At 42.9% G+C, this 12,793-nt stretch overlaps 1 protein-coding gene across 4 annotated transcripts in view; it reads right to left on the bottom strand.

Moving 5' to 3' along the window:
* LOC134211769 (inactivation-no-after-potential D protein) overlaps positions 1 to 12,793 on the bottom strand; it is a 291,678-nt gene that overhangs the window by 169,438 nt on the left and 109,447 nt on the right. For all 4 annotated transcript variants that reach the window (XM_062688989.1, XM_062688990.1, XM_062688991.1 and 1 more), the window contains one exon: positions 4,890 to 4,972. In XM_062688989.1, coding sequence (XP_062544973.1) covers positions 4,890 to 4,972 — 83 coding nt within the window. The remainder of the gene's footprint in view (positions 1 to 4,889; positions 4,973 to 12,793) is intronic.

Raw genomic sequence — 12,793 nt, 5'->3', positions numbered from 1 at the left:
AGCTTTGAGCATCTGGGCTGATATGCGGTCGACCTCTGGGGTTTATTCGATTTCATGCTTTGGATGGCTGTTTGAATCTCTAGCAGTGATGGAGCTTCGGTAATGACGCGTGTTATACGTCGGATCCTAAGCAGATCATGTCGAGGTGGTGATGTCCTGGCTGACACATGAAAAAGTTGTCCGAAGTGCTCGAACCAGCGTTTCAGCTGGTCAGTTGGGTCGGACAATAGCTGGCCATTCGCGTCTTTCACAGGCATCGTTGCATTAATTTTCGTTCCGCTTAAGAGTTGTGAGATATCGTAGAGGAGGCGAATGTCCCCGGTTGCGGCGGCTCTCTCTTCTTCGTCGGCCAGAGAGTCTGCCCACGCTCGCTTGTCCCGTCGACAGGAGCGTTTTACTTCCTTCTCAAGAGCCGCGTATCGTTGACGGGCTAAGACTTTGGCTCCTCTGGTTTCCGATAGCTCTATCGCGGCTTTGGATTCTCTTCGCTCCTCTATCTTCCTCCAGGGCTCATCGGTGATCCATTGTTTTCTCTGGGTGCGTAGTTCGCCCAGATTGTTCTCGCTGGTGGCGATGAAGGCATTCTTGATGGTGGTCCATTGGACTTCCACGCTGCCACCTTCCGGAATATCTGTAGCACGCGTCTCCAGTTATTCAACGAAGGACCGTTTCACCGTGGCATCATCCAGTCGGCGTGTGTTGAACCGTCGTCCAACTTTCTCCTCATGCCGACGAATCCGCGCAATGCGCAGGCGTATTTCGCCGATGAGGAGGTGATGATCAGACGCGATATCGGCACTACGTTTATTCCGTACATCAAGAAGGCTCCGTTTCCAATTTCGGCTGATGCAGATGTGGTCGATTTGATTTTCTGTAAAGCCGTCACGGGAGACCCACCTGACCATGTGAACCGGTCGATGAGAGAAGAGCGATCCCGATCACCATGTCGTTATTACCACAAAATTATGCGAACAGCTCTCCGTTTTCGCTCATTTCTCCGAGACCATGGCGTTCGATAATGCGCTCATGGTTCAAGTTGTCGGATCCGATCTTCGCATTGAAGTCGCCTAAACAGATCTTGATATCACCCTTCGGAATTCTATCTACGGCGGCATTGAGTTGACTGTAGAAGTTCTCTTTGCCTTGCAGATCGGCAGCATCGGTTGGCGCATAACATTGGATTATAGTAAGGTTTCGGACTCGTGTTCTAAATCTGGCAACGATTATCCTTTTACTTATAGGTTCCCGCTTCATAAGCGCAGAGTGTGCCTGAGCGCTTAGTAGGAAGCCAACTCCGCGATGCCGGAGAGCGTGTTCACCTCGTAAACAGCGTATAGCAGAACTTGTCCCGACGGCGTTCTGTGTTCTCCAAAGTTTGGCCAACGGACTTCACTTAGTCCCAGGATCTCAAGCTTCATGCGGCGTGCCTCATTGGCAAGTTGTGCCAATTTACCCTGCTGGGCTAGGGTTAAAACGTTCCATGTTCCTATTCGTGTCTGTTGTTTCGCGCTAAGAGTCGTCGCCGTAAAATCAGTCCGTATTCTTTCATTATCGGATTCTCGAACAAATTGATGTTTCGGGAACAGTAGGTTGTTGGCCCAAGGTTCCCTATCCACCGGGATGGGGCTGCCATCTTAGGTATAGCTTCCGGGGAATAGCATTTCATACTCAGCCGCTGGATGCCAGAACAGACGCTGTTGGAGCCGCACCTCCTTGGTGGACAGACGCTCGATCAGTCGGGTCAAATTTGTTTAAAGTCCCACCCAACACCAGAACTCGCTTTGATAGGGCTTGCTTGGGGACACATGCAGCTTTTTATAGAAGTTCAACAGAGCCCACTGTCGAACCCCACCACATCCTAGGCAGACCCCACAGGACGCACCCTCTCACTCTAGCTGATGTCAGAAGGACAACAGTGCCCAGGCTGCACTACTAGCGCAACCCTTAGCTGGCGGTCAATTGTCATCGGAAGACCCGTGGAAGCGTGAGTATAGGAACTTGTGAGGACCAGAGCTATGCTAGGCGCCCTTTCCCAGATGTCAACTCACCATTTCGCAGCTTTTAATATGATTAGGAAAAATGACATTTTGTTATAGAATCTGGAGGTACACACACACACACATATATATATATATATATATATATCGAGCGAGTGGTCCATTCGGGCAAGTGGTCCATTCGGGCGAGTGGTCCATTCGGGCGAGTGGTCCATTCGGGCGAATGGTCTTTTCGGGCGTTTGGTCTTTTCGGGCGAATGGAATTCGGGCGACTGTTACATTCGGGTGTTTGTCATTCGGGCGAGTGTCATTCGGGCGTTTGTGATAGAATCCTCCAGCCATCTTCAAGAGTGCTCTTCCGTTGGGAGTGCCACTTCCAGCTGTTTCGCGTAGTCTTAGGCTAGTCTATCGTCTTGTAGCCCAGCATTAGGCTTCGATGCGTGTTGTACACCGTCGAGAGTTTTGAGCGCTTGCATACTCCAACGAGGTAGTGGTCGGATTCAATATTCGCACTGTGGTAAATGGGGAAGTTCGTGACGTCAGAGAAGAATTTGCCGTCGATTACAACGTGGTGGATTTGGTTTCCCATTTCTTGATTAGGTGATCTCCATGTGGCCTTGTGGATATTCTTGCGGGGGAAGAAAGTGTTTCGGGTACCATTCCGTGGGAGGCTGCAAAGTGTATACATCGTTGGCCGTTGTCGTTTGACGCGGTATGCAGACTATCCAGTCCGATACCCGGTCTATACATTTTCTCCCTTCCTACCTGAGCGTTCATGTCGCCGATGACGCTTTTGATGTCTCGTAGCGGACATCCAGGGCACGTTGATGATGTTATAGTTGAAGAAACGGCCTTTTTTCCTCAGCTTTCACATCTTTGCGTTGATTGGCTGCCACCCAATCACGCTTTGGTGCAACTTGACCAGCACAATGGAGCCTGTTCCCAGCTCGGTAGTGCCATACCTTTGGTAAAAGGCTAGGATAGGATGTACCAATTCTTCTTCTTCTTATTGGCATTATATCCCCACACTGGGACAGAGCCGTCTCACAGTTTAGTGTGCATTAAGCTCTTCCACAGTTATTAACTGCGAGGTTTCTAAGCCAGGTTACCATTTTTGCATTCGTATATCATGAGGCTAACACGATGATATTTTTATGCCCAGGAAGTCGAGACAATTTCCAATCCGAAAATTGTCTAGACCGGCACCGGGAATCGAACCCAGCCACCCTTAGCATGGTCTTGCTTTGTAGCCGCGCGTCTTACCGCACGGCTAAGGAGTGCCCCAATTAGTCAATTAGGATGTACCAATTAGTCATTAAAAATCGTACCGATTTTTTGTCAAAATCGTACCGGTTGCTGAAAATGACAATCGATTACTTCGATCGGCGGTATCACATTTTCAAAAAGGCAGCTTGTTGTTACCTTGGCCGTGTTGCTGGGTATTTAAATTGAAATTAATGATAAAACTCAAAAATTTGTTTTTTGATTTTTTTGGTAAAATATAATTTGTGCTAGACTGCAAATGATGTTTGCATGATTCTCAAGGGCAATGCTAATTTAAAACAGTCGATTTGAAGCATTATTAACCAACTTTTTACCCATTGCACTGTAAAACTCATCTAACTCTATGTGATAACTTTTTTCTGATATTACTTAGCATTTTTTATTACGAATAATGAATGAAGTGAACGAGAAAACATGATTTTTTTTACATATATTATTTGGCGGATTTTGCATAAAAAATATTCGGAAGCACTAGCCAACACCTCGTCGAAGCAACCGACTCAGGAAACAACAAGGCAGTCGCAATTCAATTGTCACATCCTATCCTAGGTAAAAGGTAGTCACTCGATACCCACTTTTCTACACTTTCTGTGCTGTCCAGCAGATTTCCTGCAGCGCTATGACGTCGAAGTTGAGGGGATGTAATTCATCGTAGATTATCCTGTCGAAACCTGCGAAACCTAGTGACTTGCAGTTCCATGTTCCAAGCTTCTAATCGTGATCCTTTATCTTCTGTGTGGTTCGTAATGATTGGCGGTAGATTGGGCCTGCGTAAAACTCCTGTCTCGTCGGGGGGCCGTCGTGTCAGGTCTGTTTAGGGTCCCACCTAACACCAGGTCACGATCGCTTTGGCGGAGCCTGCTTGTGGATACATCCAGCTTTTTATATAAGTTCAACAGAGATCACTGTCTAACCTCACCATATCCTAGGCAAGCACCACAGCTCGCAGTTGACCTGGGGATAAATCGTCAAGCCCTTGGACATAGACTCTGCTTCCCTAAAGATTTACAAGATACTACCTAGGAATTTTGTTTAGCATAACGAAAGAATACGCATATTTCATATCTAATTTTTGTGACAGTAATGCGTTTAGCGGCGGTATAGGACACATTCAGAAAAGTAAGACATTTTAGATTTTTTCGTACACCAAGGTGTAACGTGAAGGCTATATGTTCATATGTTCACTCCAAAGGTGATTTTGTGATAGGAGGCCCGAAGACCCATAGTATACCAATTTACTCAGCAATACAAATTGAGATGATGCCTGTATGTGTGTCCCTATGTGCGTGTGTGTATGTATGTATATGCGCAAAGCTCACTCATGTTCTAGGAACTGTTTCCCATTGTTTCCTATTCAAAATTGGACAGATTGGGCTATGGGATCAAATGTTATGGCCAATATACGATTTTTATACAAAAATTATGCCAAGGAACTCTCACTTTTTTTTGTTTATTTAATGCACAAACACCGCTATGTAAGGTCAGGGTTTTTTTTTATCAATAATAAACAAACATTGAATAAACTGCATCATGACAATCTACCAAAGCCAAAGCTGCCTGTTGACTTCGTCTTAACTAGATATTTGCTATATTGTATAATGTACCTACCGTTCCTCCCACTATGCTTATTCCGAATGATTTGTTCTCGTCTCGTATAATCAATACGTCTCTTTCTTTTCCCCAGTCGCTATCTGAAAAAAGAACATATAAAAGTTTTTTTTTAAATAAGTTATAATGATTGAATCAAGCCTCATTTTTAATAAGATAGAAGATGATTTAATTAATCGCCCACTTTGAGCGTGCTTACAGCGGCACACTAGGATTTAACTTTCCGAAATCAGTATGGCGAAAGGCATCTAATGTTCAATTTCTCAAAATTAAGCACCTTCATCGAAGAAATATTTGGTAGGCGTAGTAGCGGGCACCTTCCTACATAACCGGTACCAAATAGTGTTTCATGAAAAGTTCCTTATTTTGAGAAAACCTGCATTAGATGGCTTTCGCCATACAAATTTCTGGCAGTTAACTCATGCAGGCTATTTTACGCATATACTATAGCGCCTGGATGTGGCAGCGGCGGATAGAAAATCAGCCACTGCCAATAATTCATTGTCTTTGGATTTGATGACTAACTAAAGAAAATTGAGCATGTTTAGAGTGGTACACTTGAAATTATCATGTTTGAATCAGTGAGGCGGAATCGATGTGCAGTGAAATTTTGAAATAAATCCGATCAATTGTAATAAATATCAGCATGGTGTCTAAGATGTAATTAAATGTGAAATGTTGAAATTGCTTCATTTAACGAAGTCAAACCAATGGTACAATGGCCTCACATTCGTGAGACTTCGTTTGTGTTTTCTATACTGGAGAGAGTACAAAAGTACAAAAGTTACTGAAGAGTTTCACGAAAATATCATCACATCTAAGCTGAGTGAAGAACTGATCCAAATCTCAAAAATCACATAAATAAAGATAAAACAGTATCTAACCCGTTTTCAATAGATTTTTAATGTTTTAGAACATTCGATCAAGGCCGAGTCAACGCTTTTATGCAGTCTTCTAAAAATGTTGATTTACGGTGATTTATAATCGATAATTATAAAAAGTTTAGAAATAGGTAAACCAATCAATCATGTTTGTATATCGCAAGCAGACATCAAAATCCAGCAGCTCGCGGGGGTCTACCTTTAATTCTCAGTTCGAACAAGATTTTGCGGAAAGCAGATGCAACAATGAAGTATTCCGGTCGAAAGTGTCGAAAGTATTCCGGTTATAACCCAAGGAAATTCCAAAATAATTCTTGAGAAAATTTCAAAAACTTTACCGAGGAAATTCCAAAGAACTTACCAGTAAAATACCGGATCATTTTCTGGGGAAACTCCGATTAGCTTTCTGAAGGGAAAGGGAAATTTCATTTATGTTTGTGTGTGCGTTTTTTTTTACAAGGAGTAATGCATTATGCACTGACCCAGCACACGCGTATTAGTTGCCAAGCTACCACATGGCAGTGTACCGGAGTGAGAGACTCTCACCCACTAAACCCTCCTTAGACACCCACCCTAATTCCCCCCGGGACAACTTTCCAGCATTATTTATGGAGGATTGGCTGTACATACCTTATGTACTCATTCACATAGGCACTCATACCATTTGAGACTCACTTGAATGCTCACTCTAACACTCCACTGCCATGTCTCGAGGAGGCAATACTCCATTGCACGGTGACGTCACGCACGACTTTTGACAGGTACTGGTCCTGTTGTTTACAGACGACTTTATTTTAATTTTGAGATTCTTCTATGATTCTTTGGATTTTCTGATCGATAATTACCTAAACTTATCGATAATTACCAATATTTGAATGCGGAATGTACAGAATGTCTTCAACATTGTACAATATGCAGATTTAATTTGGATAAAAAAAAGTCCGAAACGTAAACAACAGGACCAGTACCTGTCAAAATAGTAAGGTTAGGTTTGCCGCGCGCAATGACCTATAGCGGTAACTGCCTGGGCCTACAGATACTACGCTAAGACACTCCTACCTCTGCATGTGTAGTCTGTACACAATCTTCAGCCATGACACGGGGTGACCATACGCGAGGAGAAGAGGATGAACGCTGTCATCAGAGGAAAAGTAGAATCACCGAAATTTAACGCGGCAAGGTATAGCCAATGGAAATAAAAATAATTTTAAAAATTACAAACAGAGATTTTTATGAAAATAATTTATTAGGCGGGATTAGAAATTCAATTAAGATTAAAAGTAGTACCATCTCCGGAATCATTTCAAGAAAAAACTTCATTGTCACTAACAATCAAATTAATATATGTATAATGTAGATAATCAGGGCCCTCCTTAGCCGTGCGGTAAGACGCGCGGCTACAAAGCAAGACCATGCTGAGGGTGGCTGGGTTCGATTCCCGGTGCCGGTCTAGGCAATTTTCGGATTGGAAATTGTCTCGACTTCCCTGGGCATAAAAGTATCATCGTGCTAGCCTCATGATATACGAATGCAAAAATGGTAACCTCGCAGTTAATAACTGTGGAAGTGCTTAATGAACACTAAGCTGCGAGGCGGCTCTGTCCCAGTGTGGGGATGTAATGCCAATAAGAAGAAGAAGAAGATAATCAAAATTCTAATCTCATGCTACAAATTATTTATAAATAAATTTTATTTTGAAATTTTGAAAATTATTTTGAAAGCTGCATTCCATACCTCGCTGTGAATTTTTTTTCATGATTCTACTTTTTCTTTTGATGACAGAATTCATTCTTCTCCTAGCGTATAACGGAAGAAAGTAAATTCGATCAATTCAACGGAGAATAACACGTAGAAATTAAGGTGATTATAGAATGAAGCCCGTGGTGAATTTCAAATTCACCACACGTTTATTTACATACATTTCCAAACGCCCAAATCTGGCGTAATAGTTTCCGTACTGTGCCGAAACTCAAATTATGATTGTTCAGCATAACTAAGCAAACGATCTACCATTATTTCAGCCCCATACGCGTTATGTTTCTTTCATCTCGTGCTCTTGAAAAAAATATTGGAAAAGCACGTGGTTTACAAAATGGCCGATTTCTGGCTTTATTGTATAATCACCTTAAGCAATGATGCAAACCGCGAATCGAATAATAAACAATTATCTGTGCCATGAGTCGGGTAGTGTTAGAATCGCGCTTGATTTGAATTGAATTGATTTAAGAATTTGAGTTTTCACAACACTGCTATCGATATCCAATATCAACACAGTAAAGGTCGTCTTTAAACTGGGGTAGATTTTCCGCAAGATTTTGGTTGGCATTTGAATGGAGTGGAATGTGGAATATAAGAAGGTGCTGAAGTGAATTCAAGCCTTGCCCAGTATGCGCAATAATTCTTAACGCCATGGACTTTAGGCATAACCTGAGACGAGACCAGCAAAGAGGAAAAAATGTAACTTCAGTTGCTGCCAGTCAACTGCTGTCACGAGCTGTCAGGTGCAACCAGCAGCTTTTTGAGTGAAAGTATTGGTATCCCAAATAAAATATTCCACATCATTTTTGTTTTACCAAGACTTTTTTACTTTAACGAGTATTCCAAACCTTCCGTTTAGCTTGTTAATAATCAGTAATAAACCTTTATTTTGTTCCCGGTATAAAAATCCTTATGAAAATGAATTAACTATTTCGTGAATTGGATACACTTTTATTGTGCTCAGAAGGGTCCACCTGGGGCTTAGGTGAAACAGTCAAGTAAACAGTTGAAACTCGATGGTCAACTGTGATGAAAAGAAGAACAAGTGTCAAAACAAGAAAAAAGAAGCAGCGTCTTTGCAGGTCTCGTCTCAGGGCATAACTATGAACAGCGTTAAAAGAGAAGGTAAAAAAAATCATAACTTTTGAACCACTGGATTGATTTGCAATGTTTTTCTATGGATAGAAAGCTTATTACTTCTAGTTCTTACTAAAATATTTGGCTTGGTGTATTGGTGTACCCAAATTTGCTAAAATGGTCAAAATTTCAAGTTTTCTGTCCATACACAAATGGAATGAACGTTATTCTCCATTATTTCAAACTAGTTTATTCGTGGACGCAGTAGCGCCTGTAGCAAGTGTTTTTTTTTTCAAAAAACCAAAATTTTCAACGTTTGTTGTGGTTGTATGACATTCGTCAGTTGCCAGAAGGCCTTTTGCCAGAATGGACCATTCCCCAAAAAGTCGTTTGCCAGAATGCACCATTCCCCAGAAAGCTATTTGCCAGAATGTACGATTCCCCAGAGTGCACCATTCCCCAGAATTGGTCGCCACCTATTTGCCATGCGCGCGTTTGCCCAGTATGCGCAATAATTCTTAACGCCATGAACTTTAGGCATAACTATGAACAGCGTTAAAAGAGAAGGTCTTTTGGCATAAGGGATATTTTTTATAATTTTGCTTTGGTGTTGTTGTATAGTTGTTTTCTACTGAGGAATAAAACACCGCACCGGTCGTAAATAGAATTGAAAATAGCTAATCTGTACATAAGACGTATGCATACATAAGCCGAGTATAGCAGCTTGCCTGGATTAAGGCAAAAATGGCGGATGTGATCCTTTCTTTCAAATAGGTGTTTGCCCGGCTTAAGGCAATGGTGGGTGTGATCCCTTCTTGGTAAGGTAAGGTCTTGGTGCTAAGGTAATGGTAAATGTGAATCCTTCTTTAAAAATAGGCGCTTGCTCGGATTAACGCAATGGTTGATGTAATTCCTTCTTTAAAAGTAGGCGCTTGCCCGGATTATGGCAATGGTGGATGTGATTCCATCTCTAAAAGCAGGCGCTTGCCGGGAATAAGGCAACGGTGGATGTGAACCCTTCTTTAAAAATAGGCGATTGCCGGGATTAAAACAATGGTGGACATGATCCCTTTGCAAAAGAAGGCGCTTGTCCGAATTAAGGCAATGGTTAATGTGATACCTTCTTTAAAATTAGGTGCTTGCCCAGATTAAGGCAATGGTTGATGTGAACCCTTCTTTAAAAATAGGTGTTTGCCAGGATTAAGGCAATGGTCGATATGATCCCTTCTTCGAAAGAAGGCCTTTTTCCGGATAAGGGTAATTGTGCATGTAATTCATTCTTTCAAAGAAGGCGCTTGCTCGGATTAAGGCAATGGTGGATGTGGTCCCTTCCTTAAAAGTAGGCGTTTGCCTCGAATGAAGGAATGGTGGATGTGATTCCTTCTTTTAAAAGTAGGCGCTTGTCCAAATTAAAGCAAAAGTGGATGTGATCCCTTCTTTGAAAATAGGCGTTTGTCAGAAATTAAGCAATGATAGATATGATCCATTTCTTAAAAAAGGTGCTTGCTCCGATTAAGGCAAGAATAGATGTTATCCCGGTGTCCTTCTTAGCCTAGCGATAAGATGCGCGGCTATAAAGCAAGACCATGCTGAGGGTGACTGGGTTCGATTCCTGGTGCCGGTCTAGGCATTTTTTTGTTTGGAAATTATCTGTACTTCCCTGGGCATAGAAGTATCATCGTGTTAGCCTCATGATATACGAATGCAAAAATGGTAATTTGACCTAGAAATCTCACGGTTAATAACTGTGGAAGTACTGAATGAACACTAAGGCTCTGGCTCATTTGGAGAATTAAACTTAAAAGTGATAGTTTGAAAATTAGCACATAACCCAGTCATAAAAATGGCTGGTGCTACCCAGCAATTCCAATAAGACATCGATGGAAAATGATTCGATATCTGTCAAAAGTAATCTTACTCTGCGAGCAGGGTTATTTGTTAATTATTGAAATGTCACTTTTAAGTTTAATTTCAGTTTAATTCTCCAAATGAGACAGAGTCTAAGCAGCGAGGCGGCTATGTCCCAGTGAGGATGTAATGCCAATGAAGAAGAAGATATTATCCCTTTTTTAAACGTAGGTGGTTTCCCGTGTCCGTGTTTGAATAAGCCAATTGTGGATATGATTCCTTCTTTAGAAATAGACATTTTGCCTAGACTTGTTGTTGAATAATCCCTTTTATATATGTTGAATAATCCCTTTTATGAAAATTAGTTATACCGCAAATCCCTTCATTATTAAATAATGCCAAATCCACCAAATAATGCAAAATTACATTCTTTATACATTTTTTCTATTCTTTAGCAATCAATAATAATAGAAATTTCCAGTTTTACTATTTCTGGGGAATGGTACATTCTGGCAAATAACATTCTGGCAAATGGTCTATTCTGGGGAATGGCTTTCTGGCATATGGTCCATTCTGGCAAATGGGTTTCTGGCAAAAACCATTCTGGCAAATGGTTATCTGGCAAATGTCATCTTCTTCTTCTTCTTATTGGCATTACATCCCTACACTGGGACAGAGCCACCTCGCAGCTTAGTGTTCATTAAGCACTTCCACAGTTATTAACTGCGAGGTTTCTAAGCCAGGTTACCATTTTTGCATTTATATATCATGAGGCTAACACGATGATACTTTTATGCCCAGGAAAGTCGAGACAATTTCCTATCCGAAAATTTCCTAGACCGGCACCGGGAATCGAACCCAGCCACCCTCAGCATGGTCTTGCTTTGTAGCCGCGCGTCTTACCGCACGGCTAAGGAGAGCCCCGGCAAATGTCATACAATCGGCAAATATTTCTAGATTTTTTTTTTTTTGAGAATTTCCCCGCGTGCTGCGTCTTGTTGGCTAGTCACCGGACAGACAAACAGGGCTATTATATATAGCATAGCTCAAATTAAATAAAAAGTATGAAAATGATATTCAAGAGTGTTTGTTTGGTCCCGTTTATTATAAGAATTATGCGGGCGGCAGGGACTATGTCCAAGGGCTTGACGATCCCTCCCCAGGCTATCTGCGAGTTGTGGGGCTTGCCTAGGATGTGGTGGGGTTTGACAGTGGGCCCTGTTAAACCTCTATAAAAAGCTGCATGTGTCCGCAAGTAGGCCCCACCGAAGCGACCGTGTACCGCTCAAAGCGCACAAGTCCAAGTCCTGGTGTTAGGTGGGACGCTAAACAGCCCTGACATGACGGCCCTCCGACGAGACAGGAGGTTTGCGCAGGCCGAATAACCCGCCTGGAAAACCAATCATTACTGAGACTCGATATAATCTGCAAAGACCCAGGCACGAATACAGGATCACGATTGGAAGCTTGGAACATGGAACTGCAAGTCGCTAGGTTTCGCAGGTTGCGACAGGATGATCTACGATGAATTACATCCCCACAACTTCGACGTCGTGGCGCTGCAGGAGACTTGCTGGACAGGACAGAAAGTGTGGAAAAGCGGGCATCGAGCGGCAACCTTCTACCAAAGCTGTGGCACCACCAACGAGCTGGGAACCGGCTTCATAGTGCTGGGTAAGATGCGTCATCGTGTGATTGGGTGGCAGCCAATCAACGCAAGGATGTGCAAGCTGAAGATTAAAGGCCGTTTCTTATACTATAGCATCATCAACGTGCACTACCCACACGAAGGGAGACCCGACGACGAGAAAGAAGCGTTCTACGCACAGCTGGAGCAGACATATGATGGATGCCCACTGTGGGACGTCAAAATCGTCATCGGTGACATGAACGCACAGGTAGGAAGGGAGGAAATGTATAGACCGGTCATCGGACCGGATAGTCTGCACACCGTATCGAATGACAACGGCCAATGATGCATAAACTTCGCAGCCTCCCGCGGAATGGTAGTCCGAAGCACCTTCTTTCCCCACAAAAATATCCACAAGGCCACATGGAGATCACCTAACCAAGAAACGGAAAACCAAATCGACCACGTTCTAATCGACGGTAAATTTGCAGCAGCTGGAAGTGGCACTCCCAACGGAAGAGCAGCTAGGCGCAGCGTCTCTTGAAGATGGCTGGAGAGATATTCAATCCGCCATTGGTAGCACCGCAACCGCGGCACTTGGCACGGTGCCCCCAGATCAAAGAAACGACTGGTATGACGGCGAATGTGAGCAGTTAGTGGAAGAGAAGAATGCAGCATGGGCGAGATTGCTGCAACACCGCACAAGGGCG

The sequence above is a fragment of the Armigeres subalbatus genome, chromosome 2 (assembly GCF_024139115.2).
Source record: "Armigeres subalbatus isolate Guangzhou_Male chromosome 2, GZ_Asu_2, whole genome shotgun sequence".
Taxonomy (NCBI): Eukaryota; Metazoa; Arthropoda; class Insecta; order Diptera; family Culicidae; genus Armigeres; species Armigeres subalbatus.
This window is presented reverse-complemented; position numbering and strand designations above follow the sequence as displayed.